General features: G+C 51.0%; 1 protein-coding gene across 5 annotated transcripts in view; it reads left to right on the top strand.

Moving 5' to 3' along the window:
• CGNL1 (cingulin like 1) overlaps positions 1-17,544 on the top strand; it is a 42,440-nt gene that overhangs the window by 11,096 nt on the left and 13,800 nt on the right. For 2 of the 5 annotated variants that reach the window (XM_088148229.1, XM_007440053.3), the window contains exons 2-10: positions 1,846-3,365; positions 3,950-4,044; positions 4,300-4,393; positions 4,830-4,931; positions 5,426-5,574; positions 6,883-7,018; positions 7,866-8,078; positions 15,751-15,957; positions 16,548-16,640. In XM_088148229.1, the coding sequence (XP_088004355.1) occupies positions 1,866-3,365; positions 3,950-4,044; positions 4,300-4,393; positions 4,830-4,931; positions 5,426-5,574; positions 6,883-7,018; positions 7,866-8,078; positions 15,751-15,957; positions 16,548-16,640 (2,589 nt within the window). In that variant the 5' untranslated portion in view covers positions 1,846-1,865. The other 3 variants (XM_088148230.1, XM_025174309.2, XM_025174310.2) reach the window with 3 other exon arrangements.

Genomic DNA, 17,544 nt, shown 5'->3' on the forward strand with positions numbered 1-17,544 from the left:
ACTGCAAAGTGGCTGGGCTGGTTGTATCTGATTGGAGGAGCTTCCCGTCAATAAAAAGGTCATAAATAACTTAGAGCTGGGCACTGAACTAAGTTGAACTGGCCTGCAAGATGTCTAACCCATCAGGTAGAAACTTGACGGGTTACACCTCCGCTTTAATTTCCAGTTAGATATTGTTTCTTATAGCCTTGCTCCAAACTCTGTTAGAATAGTCCTTACAGTAGAGGGAAACCTGTGGATTTCAGAGGATGTGGGATCTGGCTGGGTGTGATTGGCCGTCGGCATTGTTTCCCAGCTGTCCTTCCTGATAATTCCTGGAAGCTGCCCGGTTGGAGGGAGTTATGACTATGCTGAACAAACCAAAGGCATTCACCTGAAAGTCGCTTGGACGGTCATGGAGGAACTGCAGAGCTGAGAAGAGCTGGCAAATGTCATTTCCTCCCATTGGTCCACCTGTGTTTCCTTCCCCCTTGTTTGGCCTTTTAAGCTCAGCCCCCCCCCCCACCAAAGCAAGACGTTATTCCCAGCGGTGAGCACCGATCTGGGAGGAGCGCTTGTCTAAGTGGGGGTGGGCCGCACCCCAAACTCAGCAGTGATCAGTGTCCGAAGGTGGGCCCTGCCCATCCCTTCAGCCTCGGAAGCATGCAGTCTGCGGGGGTGGCTTGCTAGCCCGGGCCATAGGATACGGACCGCGGCTCCGGGTCTGGGAAACAGCACGGGCCCACAATGGGAGGAAGCTGAACCAGTGATCTGGAGTTGGTTCTTCGGGAACCCAGATCGAGGTCCTGCAAGCCTGGCAGAGAAGCAGAATTCCTGACATGGGCGTGGCAGCCGGCTCTCCCCTCCAGCCCCTGCAGACGACAGGGCGGAGCAGCCGCGCCTTAGGGTGGCACTCCTCCCCAGGGGCCCAGCCTGCAGGCGTGCGGGCAGTCCAGGCGTTTCAGCAGCTGTAAGACGGGGGGGGTGGCCTGCCCAAGGATGGCGGACAATAGCCTGACCCGGAATTTGACATTCAGCTTTATTGCCGGTTTTCTCCAAGGCTGGGAGGCCTGTGCCTGATTCAAAATCTCTCCCCCAAGCCCATCCTGACAGCAAAGGATCTCTTAGTTCTCCACAACTGGCATATTTGAAATGTAAATTTTTAGCATTATGGATATCGGTGGCTTTCGCTCCTGTTTTTCTTTGTTTGGTAGGAAGTCAAAATGCCAGGTGCTCAAGACAGGTTTCCTGGCTTTGACTCAGAAGCTGATGCAGCAAAAAGGAATGCTGGATAATCTTTTGTGTGTCCTTAGGAACCAGCAGTATTTATCAAAATGTGGGCTTGCAAAGTGTTCCGGGGAAGGGATGGTAGTCTCTGTTGACAGGAGATAATTAAAAGCAAGGTATGTACTGCCAAGAGATAAACTGTAGTAAATATGAAAGGCAACGAGCATAAAACACCATGAAAAACAGGCCTGGCAGTTGAGTAAGAAGCCAGATTGAGATAGTAGGAGGCGCTGCGCATCCTGGGCCTTGCCCGGCGCCCGAGCGACACAAACGCCGCCGCCGTACCAGGCCAGGCACCCCGTAGGAGGCATTCCAGAATTGGGCGGCCGCCCTCCAGCACCTGGCCCGCTTTGCTTCGGCTTGGCTTCCCGTAGCAGGAGGATCAGAGGATGAGTTGCAAGGCGGGAAGCCCGCTGGCAATCCTGGTGGGGCCCTCCGAGGGCCCGCAGAAACAGAGGGCCGTGAGCTCCACCTCGGTCGCAGCAGGCGAGGAAAGCACCGCGGTTCCTCAGGACGCCTCTGGCCCATCAGGAGAATAAGCGAGCCCAGCGCCTCACTTCCTTCTCTCTCCCCTTTCAGAGCTTCGGTCCGTGTGAATTATGAAGTCCTATTCCAGCGGTTTCCAGCAGCAGCAGCAGGACCCCCCCACGGCTGGCCCCCTGAATGTAAAGGCCGGGTCCTACGGAGTCAGCATCCGGGTCCAAGGGATCGATGGCCATCCGTATATCGTGCTCAACAATACTGAGGGGTGCTTGTCAGCAGACCCCTCGGGGCCTGAGCCAGCTGAGCGGCCAGGGCCAGGCTCCCCTTTCCCTGCTGTTGAGCTGGAGGAGAAAAACCCTGAAGAAAGACCACTGGGGGGGGCTTGCAATAATGTGCCACCCGGTTGGATGAAAAGCCAGAAGCCAGCCAACATGGATGAGGGAAAGAAAGCAACCTCACCTTTCAAAGCTGGGACTTCTAATCTGCTGAACTTCCAGAGATATCCAGAGCTTCTTCAGCCCTATAACCCTGCAAATAATATCTTGAATCTGGAGGACCTTCAGCCTCCTCTGTTTAGTAAATCCCAGTCTCTTGAGGATGAAGGGAAATTGAATTCCAAGCCTTGGAAATCATCTTTGAAGGTAGCATTAGACGACTCAGCCCTCCAGTTTGTAGAACTGGCTAAACCAAAACCGAAAACAGTAGATTTGACCAAGCCCAACCCAAACAAGCAGCATCTGGAACGCACCAGTGTTGCTGACAGTCCTAATGGAATGCATGAGTCTCTTTCTTCTGGTGGTGGATCTTCATGCGCTGTAAGTTCCTCTACCTGCCAAGATACGAGGAAACGTAGACCTGACCTCCTTCCTTTTCGCCAACAAGATTCAGCAGGAGCAGATCTGAATGGTTCACAGAAATCTTCATCTTCATCAACTACACCGACTTCTGCAGCATCCTTGTATAGGTTCTTCCTAGATGACCAAGAATATGCCATCTACGCTGACAATGTTAACCGGCATGAAAACCGGCGTTATATCCCATTTTTGCCTGGAACTGGCCGTGATATTGATACTGGCTCCATTCCTGCAGTTGATCAGCTTATTGAAAAGTTTGACAGGAAGGTTTGTCCCCAAAGAAGGGGAAGATTAGGGTTCAGGAATAGAATTCATCCAGAGGATTATAAGCGATCAAAGAGCGTAGACAGCGCCCTGTCTTATGGACCGAAAGTGAACTCTGGTTGCATAGGCGAGTTCACTAAAAGTTTGGGAATGTCATCAGAGCACGTGGTCCAGCCCTCCCAAGTTTGCCTTCAGAAGCTGTTGTCTCCAGAGGAAAAGTCAGCATCTCTTGGGGAGCAGGTAGCCCCTCCGGCAGCAGGCGAGCTCCAAACGACAACAGGAACGAGAGATTCTCCCAGCAGCCACTTTAATTCTTTGCAGTATCCCAGACAGAGTCAAATGAGCCTGGAGAGTTTGTCTTCTAAGTCTTCCACTCTTCCAGGGCAGAATAAAAAAAGTGACAATAAAACGGTCGTCTCCACTCTCCTGTTATCAAACTCTGCTGCAAGTCAGAACCTTTCTGTGAAAACATTTGCTTCTGCTTCGAAAAGTGCTCAGGTAACTTTTGGAAATTGACGATCCTTTAGTATGAGCTGGTCAGAGGACATTAGGTTCCTGAGAGGCAGTTTTGGGGATAGGAATAGAGGGACCCAGCGATGCCGTCTGGCTTCAGGAACCCGGGGAAGGGAGGCTGTTTTGCGAAGAAATGTGCAGAGTTCAGCTGAATCACTTCAGGCAGAGGTGTTGGCATCTTAGCGGGCATTTTGGAATGATCAACGCTTTGCGATTTCTTTTAGTCTGCATTACCAAAGCCGCTTTGCAAATAAAAAGAACGATATATTGTTCTTGCCCCCCATCTTCATGTGCATTCTCTCCACTGCCTGGCCTAGTTTCTCAGAAATAACTGGGAAGTGGTGGGTGGTCCCATTCAAGGCTTCTGCCTCACAACAGTATAGAGTTGCCTAAGCCTCTTGGGGCCTCAGCATTGGTTTCCCGGCCTCTCTGTAACTTTTCAGAGTTGCTGGCAGCACCTGCTCACCTCACAGGGCTGCGCAACCTGTTTGCAGCCCTGGGTCAACCCAACCGAAAGCAAGAATCTTTCCCTCTAGGGCGTCTTTTTCACACCAAGTTTTGTGTTTCAGGTGACACCTGACCTGCTCAAGGGCCAGCAGGAACTTGCACAACAAACCAGTGAAGAGACTGCCAAGCAGATTCTCTACAACTATCTCAAGGAAGGGTCAGTGGACACTTACACAGGTTGCTTGTGAGGGTGGCGTTCGTACGTAGTCTTGCTTTGGGCTCTGTACCGCTTGGTTTCCCCAAGGTGAAGTTCCACTCTGATCTTAATTCACACAAGAACTACCTGCAGTCCAGCGTCCCTCTGTAAGAAGGTAGATTTTGGAGGCCACTGGGTGATCTAGTATCTTTTGGTTTTCTGACCATTTGAGCAAACACAACGTGTCACAGATCATTGTCTTTTTTCATGTTTCAGTAGCAGTGAAAACGAGGATGCAACAAAGAGGAAAGTCAATTTGGTATTTGAGAAAATCCAGACTTTGAAGTCCAGAGCAGCTGGAAGTCCCCAGGTGAAATACACAAAGGAAACAACCTTCTATCTCCAGTGGCATTTATTATGATCCATATTCAGGGAGGGGAAAAGACACATGAAGGCAGCCCCTGCCCACAGCTTTGCAGAGGTGCTGCTGGTGAAGATTCTCTGCCAACACAGTTGGCTAGGTTTGTTTTTTGCAAGCAGTGGTGCCAGTAGGCTTTCCCCCTCTTCTCAAGCACCAAACGTGTCTCGTGGCTTCTCCCACACAACTCCCAGTCACTTCTGCCGTTCCACAGCGGCACTCTTCCCCCTCTGCTTCCTTCTTTTGAAAGGCACCCCCAAGATCCCTCCTTGAGGCCTTATTGGGCAGCTTCGGCTGTTGCAATGGTGAAAACGCTTCGTTCGTTGCAGCTTGGGGAGGGAGTTGCAAGTAAAGGTGTTGAGAACAAACTAATTTTGTTAAACTGCAGGCTTCTGATGCTTCAGTGGAAATCAAAATGCTGGTGGAAGAGAAAAAGCGGTTGGCAAAGGAGGTGTCTGAGCTACAGAGGAAGCTGGACTTGGAACTCAAGGTAGGCCTCCACACACTCCCTCCCTACACACACACACACACACACACACACACACAGTGGATGCCTGCATCCACAGCAAGCAAAAGCCAGTTCAGGAAAGCCCTCCAGATCATTTGGTTTCCAACAGAAGTCAGGCACACAATGAAAGCACTGATTGTTTGAGAAATGAGTAAATGAGAACTTCCTGTCAGTCAACAATCCTGCTTATGTGAAGAGAGACTCTGGGTCTTTTAGGAGAGATTCAGCCACACAGGTACAAGGGCCCAGTTCAGCTTCCAGCCTCGGGAGATCTGCTGGCAGTGAGCGCAGGTTGCACCGGGGCCAGTTGCTGCATGTGGCCGCTGCCAAGCATCAGCCCTGGAGCCCTCAGAAGTGACAGAGGGAAATTCCTTGCATAGACACACCGACCATCTGCCTTTGCTCAGAAATATTGGGGTCTTTAGAAAGGTGCAAAGTGTACATTCTTCTACTCTTTCCAAAATCTGCTGTTTTAGAATCAGCAAAACTTCAAAGCTGAAAAACAGACAATGGAAGTAGAGTTTCAGCAGCTTCGGCGACAGCTTGAAGAAAACCTGGAGGAGAAAGACACTTTCCGGAGGCAGCTGAAGGAGAGCGAGAAAGACCTTAGAGAAAACCTGGAGGAGTGAGTTTTGCATGGGGAAGGATGCTTCTGAGTGCATATCTTCTGCTGTTGGTCCTCAAATCCCATTTTGTGGGATCAGAAGCCTATTCTAGTTGTGGCTGATATACAGACCCTTGATATCCCCTAAAACGTGTCACCTATTGCCTCAGCTCGCAAACAAAATCCTTTCCTCACTCATTTACTTCTCTTTTATTTATGTGTGTGTGTGTCTATAATTTTATTAAGAATTTTGATTATAATAGTTAAATCTAATACAAACTAAACAAAAGAAAGAGGAGAGAAAAGAATATTGTCCCTTCTACAACAATATTTGAATGAACTAAAGATTAAGACTGTTAAAAGTAAAAGGAAGGAATGTAAAGTTGGTTTATTTGATCAAGGTTAAAACAAGATACAGTGGTACCTCGGTTCACGAACTTAATTCGTTCCGTGACTCTGGTTGCAACCCGAATCAAATTTTCCCATAAGGTTCAGTGTAAATACGGTTAATCCGTTCTGACCCCTCCGAATTTGGTCGCCAACCGATTTTGGTTGCGACCCGAATCAAATTTTCCCATAAGGTTCAATATAATTACGGTTAATCTGTTCTGAACCATATGTATTTTTTTTTTTTTTAACCACAAAAATATGACACAAAGTACAGTACGAAGAGAGAGAACGCTAACCTTGCTCGATGCGACTTCTGGCGTGGAGGACAGGAAGGCAGGTGGGGAGGCAGTTATTGCTTGGAGGGAGAGTCCCCCTCCCTACAGGAAGCCACGACCACGTGTCACGGCAGAGAAAATGGCCACGGATCCTGTTTGTCACCCGATCCGGCGTTAGCGAACGGAAGCAAAATTTTGCAAACAGTGCTGTTTGTGACCCGAATTGGTCGTGAACAGAAGCGTTCGTGACCCGAGGTACCACTGTACATTGTACTGGCAACCCTTTATGGACTTTCTGCAGACATCAGGACAGAAAAGATGATGCCTTTATGGATTTGTTTATAGACAAGAGATGGGATATCGGATGAAGAGATAAATGTTTGTATCCTTAGAGGAGGTGAAGAGTCACTAAATTTGTTTATACTTGTTGTGATGAAGGTTGGAAGTCACTTCTTTTTTTTCTCTTTACTATATGCTTACTTTTTTCTTTTTTTTCTTTGTCCTTGCACTTTTTATCCTTCTTTATCCTCCTCATTTCCTTCTCTTGCTACTTCTTTTGCACCCCTTCTGCCACTGTAGGCTATTTCCACCTAACAAATTTACTTTCCTGAAGCTTTTGAGGGCTTTCTTTTATGAATGACACTGTTTTCTTCCTCCCTTTGAGGCTTTTTCAAGTGAAAATGGAACGGGAGCAGCACCAGACAGAGATTCGGGACTTGCAGGATCAGCTTTCGGAGATGCACGATGAACTGGACAGTGCAAAGCACGTGGAAGACAGCAAGAAGGAGTTGCTAATTGAGGTGAAGGTCTTCTCTATCCATCCCCTGAAGAGCTTTCTGAAATGTTGTTCAGCTTGCATGTAATTGGGAAATTCTTTGTTCTGATCTTTTTCACGTGGCCAAAAGGCTAAAGAATTTATAGTCATTGACGATTGTAAGGTTTTTGTAGTAACGAGGACGCTCCAACCCAGTTGGGTGTTCCTCTGGCAGACACCAGCAAGCTGAAAGACCAGAAAAGGGCCCTTTATGCAAGATGGCTAGAAGCAGCATTTGTCGATGGTTTCTGCGGACTCTCTTTTCCCTCTCTCATTTGGGCAGCTGTTTACATTCTGGAAGTCCGTAGATTAGATACTTGACACATCCTGTTGCTTCACCCCATGTCCTCTCATAGGTTGGGGGTTAGCAGCTGCTATGGATCATCAGGGCGGGCATTCCCCAGCGGAGACCCATGCTGTTGCTGTCGCCAGGGCCAGTTAAGACGGGGTGCGGGAGTCTAGTTTGTTGACGTTTTACTTTGCAGCGCAGCACAGCGCTGGTGCTGGAACAGTTTTTTCCCCCTCCAAGTCATTGGTTTCATTTCAGCTTAAACCCCTGTTGCTTTTCTCCCTGGAGCTGGTACATTTTTTTCTCTAGAAAAGGAAAACTGGTGGAGAGATTTTGTTTGGGAAAATGGCTAGTGAGCAGGACCTACCTGCTGCTGTCTAAACCATTCCTGAGCTTTGAGTTTTGAAGCAAAAGGGGAGCCTGGGGGCTGCCCTGCCTCAAAGGACCCTGAGCTAAGCTGAAGAACGTGGCAGACCTTTCCCACGGGAGCCTGCCCAAAGCCTTCTGAACAGGCCCCTTTCTCGCTCTCTGCCCCCGAGTTTAGGAACTGATGCAACTGAAGCAGGACCTGCAGGAGCTCCTAGTACTCAGAGACCAGCAAGAAGAGGTCCTGAGGAAGCGGGAGCGGGAGCTGACTGCCTTGAAGGGAGCCTTGAAGGAAGAAGTGTCCAGCCACGACCGAGAGGTGGACCACCTCAAGGAGCAGCATGACAGGGAGCTCCAGGCCCTGAGAGACAGTTTGGCCAAAGCCACAGAGGTCAGTGAGGCACAGAGCGAAGCCCTTGTGTTAGCAGACCAAAACCAACAGGGAACGTGGTGCTGGTGGCAGCGGCAAACGTCACGTGCAGAGGAGCAGGGGCCAGGAGCAGCTCCTAGGGAAGTAGACCGTGGCACATGCTCTGCTGGGGCAGCTGAGGCAGAAACGGCCTGTGGCCCTTCCCCCATCTTGTTTAATGGCTGGTTGAGCTGTACCGTCCCTCTCTCTAGCTGTCTGCCCAGCTGCTTCCAGCTCCAAACTTAGCCTTGTACTGTATTTGTTTATTTGAAAGATTTGTATGGCTGCCCATCTTAGAAAACAACTCTGGGCAGCTCACGACATGACTTCCACTTTGCCACCATTTTCACTCCCCCAATGGAAAACTGGTTTCATACAATTTTGGGTTCCCTGTAGCGAAGCCAAAACTGAATTGGCTCAGCTGCCAACAGAATTGCACAAGCCCAGAGCTGATTGGGAGTGGCGCAGAGATCCCACACGGAAGTTCTCCGGGTTGACCAACCAGTTCTAGCCAACTTCCAGAGCAACCTTGGTTGGACATCTTCCCGTGAACACTGATGAGGAGGATGCCAACCAACCCCCCCCCCCACACTGTTGCTGCACGGCTCAGTAGAGTTGAAGGGGATCCCCCACCAGTGACTAATGTCCAGCTGCTGGCTAGTGGCCTCCCACACAGAGGTCCACCTTCCTGCACCTGCTCCTTCTGTGCTGGATCAAAGAGGGTCTTGCTCCTGCGTGAGAAAATCAGGGAGACTCAGTAGACAAGTACGAGCATCAGGCGGCTTGCTGGACCTCTTTGCTCCCCTCCTTCTCTCCCTGTGGGTCTTTCTGATTCGTGCCAAACACCCTCCCTGAAATTAAAAGAGTCGGTGGCCGCTACCTGGGCAGGGGAGGAAGAGTGCTGGCAGAATAGTTGATTTCTAACTCTGTAATCACAGAGGTAACTCTTCTTGGCCCCCATGGACTACCTTTCAGACATGCTCCTCCGTTCTTGGCCGGGGTTCAAATCCGAAGCCACAATTACCGACACCAGGAAATGAAAGGAGGCCCCGTGTGGCAGAGACACCTGTCTGGGAGCGAAGACGCTCGTTTGGGAATCTGGGGCTGACCGGGGTCCTATAAATAGCGGTGCCAGCTATGGGGCCTGGCAGGCGTCTTGCAGCCCAGGCTGTTTGTGGGGGAAACGCAAGACTGCCCTGGGCTATCGGGCCTGCTGCAGCGGGGGGCTTTCAGAAGCCCCCCCAAAGAGCTGCTCTGCTGCTCCCTTCCCTCCCTAGGAAGAGAGGGGGCAGAGCGGAGCCTGGGAGGAGGAGGAGGAAGGGGCAGGGGCAGGGCGCTCCCTGCTCTCTCTCATCCCTCCTTGAAATTGGCAGCTCAGACCCTGGAGCTTCCCAGGCCCCCCAAGCCCTTCCCCTCCGCCTGAACCCTCTCCCTCTGCACCGCACAGAGAGATGCCAGGTACTGGCACAGCGCAGTGGGTTCCTGGCTTTCATTCCCCTGCACTGAACAAACTTTTGTGCTCAAGTTATTGCCACAATCTCAGTGCTGGCACTGGCAGGGTTCTGCATTGGGTTGGGCACTGGAAGTAAAAGCAGAGCTTTTAATCACTCACTTTTTACCTCTCCTATCCATTTTTTGCTTGTTTGGAAGGCGGGCATTCGCAAATTTGCCAAAAGGACCTTGAGACAATCTATTAATTGTCTTTAATTGGCTAAAATATGCTTTAAAAGAAATAATTGAATGTTTTTGTTTTAAAAAGTCCTCACTCTGAACAATCTACGCTGCTCTCGTAAAACCTTCCTGTGCCAGTTCTTTTGGATTCACTCAGTTTTATGGACGCAGCAGTTCATTTCACCTACCCAAATGTGTAGCGGTGTTGCCGCTGTCTGTGTTTCTGTTATTTGGTATGTCTGAACAGCAGGATATCCATTTGGGAATCCTTTTTAAGATTTCCTTCTTCCCCTTTCCTTGGTCTGTCACCACAGTAAAAGCTGCTATAAAGAGCTTGTGGACAGTGCCCAGAACGTGCCCCTCCTGCTTGTGCAGACCAGGCGAGGGGCGCCATGAAGGGAGTCGAGCCTGCCCACCAGGCAGAATCCTGCTGCCTCTCCACGTCAGAGGGCTTCTTGCAGATTGCTTGGTGAGGGTCGTGTGGCAGGGGACTGGGCAGCAAAAAGTTCTGGTGCCCTCCCTGGATGGGCCTGACCTGTGCCCCAACTCTGTTGCAGCCCTACTTTGCTCTGGTTACAGGGCCGTGAGGGACAGCTTTCCCACCGCACAGCAGAGAGGTGAAATCTGTATCCGCGGGGTGGGTGCGCGAGGCCTTTCCGGCTTAAGGTCTGGCAAGTCCGCTGGTCGAGGCCTGGGGCAGAGAATCCACCTGGTCCTTGCTGCGAATGGCAGTTAATGTTTACCCAATTCCCTGACCTTGGTTGTACTGAATGGCAGAGCCAAAGAGGCGTGCCGGGGGGACCGGAGGGCAGCCCCGATGCAGCCCCTCGCTGAGGAGCTTTTTTATTTTTTAATGCTTGGTTTTTATAACTTTTAATTGTATTTATGTTTTTAGTGTGTTGTAAGCCGCCCAGAGTCCCCCATTGTGGGGAGATGGGCGGGGACAAGTTGAATGAATGAATGAATGAATGAATGTGCGATCCCCTGAAAGGGATCACATCCAGTGATGTGACTCTCCCTGCCAGTTGTTTGAGCTGGTGGCCTGGAGCTGCGCTGAGGAGAGGAAAGTGCTTCGTTTGGCATGCATTTTTCCTCACTCGAGCGGTCTCCTAACATGCAGCAAAGTGTTAGTTAATAGCACACAGATGGCCTCCAAAAATAGATTAAGAGCCCAGTGGAGTTGCTTACCCCAAAGAAAGGGAGTGTAAAAATCAGTCACCAGCAGAACCGGGCCAAGAAATTCTTATGCCCAAAGCGTGTCCTCCATTCACCAGATGATGATATCATCATCACCATCACCATCACCATCATCGAATTTATGCCCATACCCGTTCCCATACAAATGGGTGTTTTAAAAGCAATTCACGATAAGACGTGATTCCCTGGGAATTGATCCTGTGCAGATGCCATGGTTAGATTCCCCCATCAGGCTTGTGGAGGGAGAACTTCCTACTGGACTGGATCTCCTGGGTCAGTCTGCCTCTGTCCCAGGCTTCAGCCCGGAATGACCGGCCACGCTTGCTGCTGGGCCTCTGCTGGTACCCAGACGGGGTGGGAATATGTTGCTCCCCAGATACATGCCTTCAGGGGCCAAGGTATTTTTAGCCCTGGAGGGCTTTCTGAGACCAACTTTCTCTTCTTGCGTGACGATGGCTCTTCCTGTCTTTCCCGACCTTGGAGGTGTGCCCCTTGGTGAGGCTCAGTTTGACCCGCCGCTTTTGCCAATGGGAGGCCCTTTTCCTTGGTACGTGGTTTGCTTGAGTCTCATTCACAAAGTGCGACTTGCTCTTCTCAAGCCTTCTCCAACCTAGCATCTTGCCAAGGTATGGAATGGGGGCATCATGCTAGGGGTGATGGGAGTTATGGTCTGGCACCTCAGTGGGGTCCAGGGAAGGCAGTTGGCACAGAGAATACGGAGCTGGATCATGGTCTTCTCACCTCTTAGTCGCTTCTGTTCTTTCTCAGGATCTTTTCAAATGGATTAATGGCTGTTGATGGCGTCCTTGTGGACGTTTTTTGCTGGTGGTTGCTTTCGTCAAAGAATTCTTCTTCCTAGGAATTCCAGGCTGGCTGGCTGTCAGGGCCCAAACTATTTCAGACGCTCTTAAACAGATTGACTTGAAAGGAAGTCCTAGTGTGATGAGTAGGTTCTACATCAGAGTAAACGTGAGGACAATAACATAATCATGAATGATAAAAGATACAGTCTACAGACCCCCAAAGGAATCCCTGGCATCAGTCCCCAAACGCTGTCTGGAAAAGCTCCATTTTCAGCTGTTTCCAGAATGGGGGAAATGGTGAAGCCAACCAAACTTCCCGTGGGGGGCCATTCCAGAGCGTTGGCCCCGTTATGGAAAAACGTCGTCTCCGGGTTTCGGCTCCCCAACCTCCTGCCGTCGGGGACCTCTAGCAAGACTGAAGAGGTGGTGGGGCTGACTCCAGTGGAGAGGTGCAGTCCTAAAGTCACCCAGTGCCTGGCCATAAAGTGCTTCATCGGTTAAGACCAGCCCTTTAAATTGCCCCCGGAAGTCAACGCAGGGCCCAGCAAACAGGCGCAACGGGCACCCCCTGGCCATCACCCCTGAGCATGGGGCCTCCACGTTTTGTACCAACTGAAGCTTCTGGGTGCTCTTTAAGGGCAGCCTCATCTAAATGAGTGGTGAGGAGGGCGTGAACCGCCCTGGTGAAGTCTTCCCCCCTCAAGGAAGGTTCAACTGGGGCAGCAGGAAAAGCCCTGGCCATCTGATCCAACAGGAACCAGGCCCCCCAGTCTGTTGTGTTGTAGGTTCTTCCAAACTGGGACAGTATCAATAATCTTTAAAAATTATTATTTAAATTTATTATTTAAATTAAACATTATCTTTTTATTTTTTTTAAATCCTCAAAACTCAAATTTATCTACCTTTACTGATGTTAATTTGAAGCCCTGCCGCCATCATTCACCCGGACCCTTCCCCTCGAGCTGCACTGTTGTTTTCCACAGGTCACAGTATATTTGTTTGGGTATCAGATGCTTGGACGATCACATTCTTTGGTCCAGTTAACAAAACCAGATCATGCTCCCTCCAGCGCTAAGTCTGTTTGTGAATGCTCACTTGAGTAGAAAGCTGGAATAGAAACCAAATCAATAATATGTTTAGGAATTTCTTCACAAGGAAGGAGTAGCTGGACAACCTCGGGCACGTCTGAGTGATATTTTTCAGGGAGGAAACTAAAAGGTGGTTTTTAAACTTGGTGGCTACCGCAAGTAACAATTAGGTGTCTTGGCTTAGTGGTGGGCAGGCCATTAACAATATGGAGCCACAGGCAATAATGCCACCGAGGTGGGTTTGCTGCGTGGCAGATCAGGAGATGCTGGACCCGCTGCCGCTGTGCTCCTGGCCTGCCAAGAGGCGCAAGAAGCAGGACGGGAGGAAGATGGTCCTCCCCATCTGGCTGATCTCTAGAATCCACGGGATCCCTTCCTAATGCCACGTCAGCCCTCCCGGGTTCCCTGGGCCTCTTTTCTGCCGGAGACCGAAGGGGAGCAAGAGGATGTGGGCTTCCTCTGGGTGGCCGCCAGCGCTTCCTCCCCGCTCCCCCCCCCGAGTCCTGCCCTGTGCAGTGTTGCTACGTTCCTATTTTATTTAAATACTCACAACTGGTTTTTCCAGTGGAAGGCATAGGAACCACGTCCTCCTATATTATGCCAAAGGAAATAATAGCACTGCAGAAAAGAGCCTCAGTGGGTAAATATGGAAGCAGTTAAAAAACAGCAGGATTTAACAATGCAGGAGGTACCCCCTGAAACCAGCAAAATGCTTGGATTTTTTCCCCCCAACTTTGCTAGCATCTGAAGTTTGAAACGAGGCACCCTGGAGAGGCCATGACCTGTCACTCGCTGAAGTTGCTTTACGACCCAGTTGGATGTCTGTCTGGTAGGAAGCCCCGTCCAAGCTCCGTGGGCCTGAGGCTGTGGCCTTGAACTCGGGCCATCGCCCCATCTCTTTCCGGTTGACGGGCGGCAGGGCTTGCCACACTTGCTCCTTGTGTTTGTTGCAGCTGAGCCAGGCTTTGGCTGGGGTCTTCACCCCTTGGGCTTCCCCGTGCCAAGTTTTGGTTTCTCAGGATTCAGCCAGGTCTCCTGCTCTGTGGCTGGACACGTCTCCACCTCTGGTGGACCACCAGAAGAAATGGATGCGGAAGGGGATGGGTGTGCATTTCCCCAGCCTCCTTGAGATGGGTGAGTCCGTGGCTCATATGGCATTCCTACTCATCGCACAACCTCGCAAGGAATTATTCTGAGGCACAGCCCTCTAAAATTCAAGGCCAGGCGGACTGGCTCTTGAAGCTCCTTGTTTGCATTTTCTGGGTTCTTGACACTCTCTGAGCATATCTGGGTTTGTGAGCAGGTGATTCTGGCCTTTGTCTGTAGGAATCTCACCCAGCCAGTTTGGTGGCTCTGGTGCAGGGCTGTGTGTTGACAAGACTAGTCGCATTTTAACCCTTGGAAGAGTCCCTGTGAACTGCATTGCATGAGCAAATAAACACAGGCATCTGCTGGGTTCCACATTGCCTTTCAATGCGCTCAGGACAGCCTGAACTAGGGGCATTGGTGCCTCAGGTAATCTGGCCAGCGCTGCCTCCTGGGGAAGCAGGGTGGGATCGATGGGGAAGCAGCGGTCAGGAAACAGCCGAGGCTTCAGGAGATCCAGACGTTCTTCGCAGTGTTCGGCTGACTGCCAGATCGCTGGCCCTGCTTGCAGTTCAGAGCAATGGGGCTCCGCCTGATGGAGGCTCATAAGAAAAAGGAAAGCACGTTTGGAACCGGTTCTTGGGGAGTGTTAGGTGAGGCAGATTTGGAAGGAGAGGAGCCCGCCCAGGCCAATTTGGGGCAAGGTGTGGATGGCGGCCTTGTGTCTCTGCTCTTCTTTTAGCATTCAGGATTACAGTCCTTATTAACACATGAAAAGTGCCATATGACTTGTTAATGAATTCCAGGTCTGTGAATGTTTCAGGGGGAGAATTGCACTTTGTTGCTATCCAGAGAGAGGTCTGTGCGTATTTAGCTTTACTACACTGTCCCTGTGCCTGCAGATCAGTTTTATATCTTCATCCTCTGCTCTGCCCTCCACCCAGTGGTGCCCAGGTCACTTATCATCTGGTCCATTCTTGCTGTTAGACTCAACAACCTAAAATAGGCGTGAGGAACACAGTTGGACCAGACCTTGGCTTGGGACCTCATGTCTGCACTGACTCCAAGCCACGTCTTCTCAGAAAAGCATCCTTGCTGTTTGTTTGTTTATTTGTTTATTCTAATTACCTGCTAGTGAATGCCCCACCCCTGGTGATTTCTTCCTCCTTGCTGAAGATGGTTCAAGGAATTAATTACAGATGCAATAAGAACAGTGGAAACCCTGGCTTCTAATTTTGCCTGGCTCAAGTCACTGGCGCTGGCTGTGGGTGGGCAGGGAAACTGGTCATCTAGCAACTAAAGACCTTGACGAGGAGGACCTTCCCAAACCTTAGGGTGAGATCTCCTTCTAAGGCTTGTGGACAACTTGTGACCAGCTGCTCCTCGAGAAGCAGGCAGCTGAGAGAGAGGACGATTCCCAGTTCCTGAGAACGATGGCACATCCTTTCCACATCTCCCCCTCCAGCCTCCAGACCCCAAACAAGCCTTTAAACATCAGACCGCTAGCCTCTTCAAGGAAAGAGGCTCTTTCTTAGCAGTCTGAGGAGGTCCTTTCTGCCTCTGACTCTTCCCGCCAACTGCAGGCTGCCTCGGACACAATGCTGCTGTCACTGCAGGGCCCTGAGACGCCAGACGGCGATGCAGGCCAGTGTCCCTTGATTGCTCCCCCCACCCACCCACCCAGCCTTGCTGGCATTTCAGGGAATGCGGAAATCGGATGCTTTGCAGTAGCCGCCTGATGTCTCAGATTAGGATCAAGTGGCCTCAGCACTGCATCTTTCTGATCTGGGTATCGTGTTGCATTCCTAGAAAGTAGGAGCCCTGTCCAGCGCAAGGGCTGAAGCTGAGAAGATGCAAAGGAGCAGCGAAGACCACGCGGCTGGGGTGACTGAGCAAAACTGCCAGCTGAGGAAGGCCCTGGTGGAGCTGAAGAAGCAGCAGGAAGAACTCCACCTGGAGCTCCAGGACTTGAGGGGAGGCAGGGAGGAAGCTGCGGAAAGGCTGAGACGGTGCAAGGTGAGTCGCGGGGCTCCGGGCAAGCAGAAGAGCCTGGGGGGGTGAGGGGGGGTGAACCCATTGGGTCGGTGTCATTTTCTTTGCTGCATCACTTTTAGCCCAGGCTGGTATTGAGGCTCACTTGAAAACTAGGAACAATTAAAAACAAAAAAATGATAGCAGAAGTACACGTGCCAAGAAGGAGGGCATAAATAGCAGAAGGTGTAGCTACCGCCTCCCCTCAGACTTCTGGCTATCATAGAGACGCGTCAGACAATCTGCCAGGCGCCCAAATTACGTTAGTGTCAGTTTCTGAAAGAGACCATCCCAGGGCCTTGGCACAAGAATGCTGTCCTCGAGGGTCTTCTCCTGGCACCCGTTATGGGCCTTGGAGGAGGGCCTGGGGTGATGGCCTCACGGGACGGCTTCAGCTAGGCAGGTCTTAGCCCTCTGCCTGCAGCGCGGCTGTAAATCCGGACCCCGCAGTTGGGGCCTCGAGGATTGAGGGGTCAAAGCTTTGAAATCCAGGGTTCCCGGGGTGGGGTGGGGTGGGGTGGGGCAGGTAGGGGATGCTGTGGCTTGTTGGAACGTAACCAAGTCTCTCGTGGCAGAAAGAGATACAGTCCTTGGTCCACGCAAAGGAGGAAGCGTGTGAGCTGGCCTCAGCCAAAATGTCTTTGGAAGCCCAGCTGGAGGACGCCCAGGTAAAAGAGAGTTGTGCTTCCGAGGGGCCGCCCGCCTTCTCGGGCACGCCCCTCCTCTCCGCAGAGCTGGCCTGGCCGGGTCCTGGCCTTGCACTACTGAGGAGCGAATGCCGCCGGCTGGGCAAAGCGGCTCTTGGCTGGCCCTCGATCTGAATGCCCCCCAGGAGGCCTGGTGGCTCTGCTGCCCCAGAGCTTTCTGTCCTGCAGGCTCTGGGCAACCGGCGACCCTTTTCCTCCCCTGGCACAGCACACTCTGATGTGCATCCAGGCCAGGCAGTGCTTCTTCAAGGATGTTTAAAGGGTAAAGGGGAAGGGGCTGTGAAAAATGAACTCCCAGAACTGCATTGTGCTGTTGTACGGAGCACGGAGCCAGACTATTAAAAAGTAGCATCCTGTGCACAAACCATCTAGGTGGCTTTTAATGCCAGATCGTCTTCTAGGTGGTTGTTGATGATAATGAAAACTGGATTTGTATGTTGATGTTTCTCTCAAAGGGGCCTGTTCCTGAGGGTGCTTTTCTTGAGGAGTAATAAAGAGTTTTAGCCTGTTTCTCTTCATTCCCATCAAAACTGCAGGGTGCAGCAGAAGAGTTTAATTAAGGCCAAGGGGCTAAAACGTCCTTTTCCCACTTCCTTGTGCTTTTGTGGGGCCTCCTTTGCCCCTCGGTCCCTGTGACTGTTGCAGCCATAGCAGGGAGCATAAATCTGTTCTGCTTTCTGATTACCCTTTCCAAGGCCTTTGCCTTCCCCTTGTTAGCAAATTTCAGGTGACTGCTGCAGAATTTGGATCTCACCTTTCATTTTAGAGATGAATTGACTGTTTTAGCTCTCTGACTGGGGGAATTCTGTTTATGATGCATGTGGAACATCTGCAGAAATGCCAGATGCTTTGGCAGGTAACATTT

The sequence above is a fragment of the Python bivittatus genome, unplaced genomic scaffold, assembly GCF_059951505.1.
Source record: "Python bivittatus isolate LINGU-HERP-01145 unplaced genomic scaffold, Pbiv_v1 ctg000530_np1212, whole genome shotgun sequence".
Taxonomy (NCBI): Eukaryota; Metazoa; Chordata; class Lepidosauria; order Squamata; family Pythonidae; genus Python; species Python bivittatus.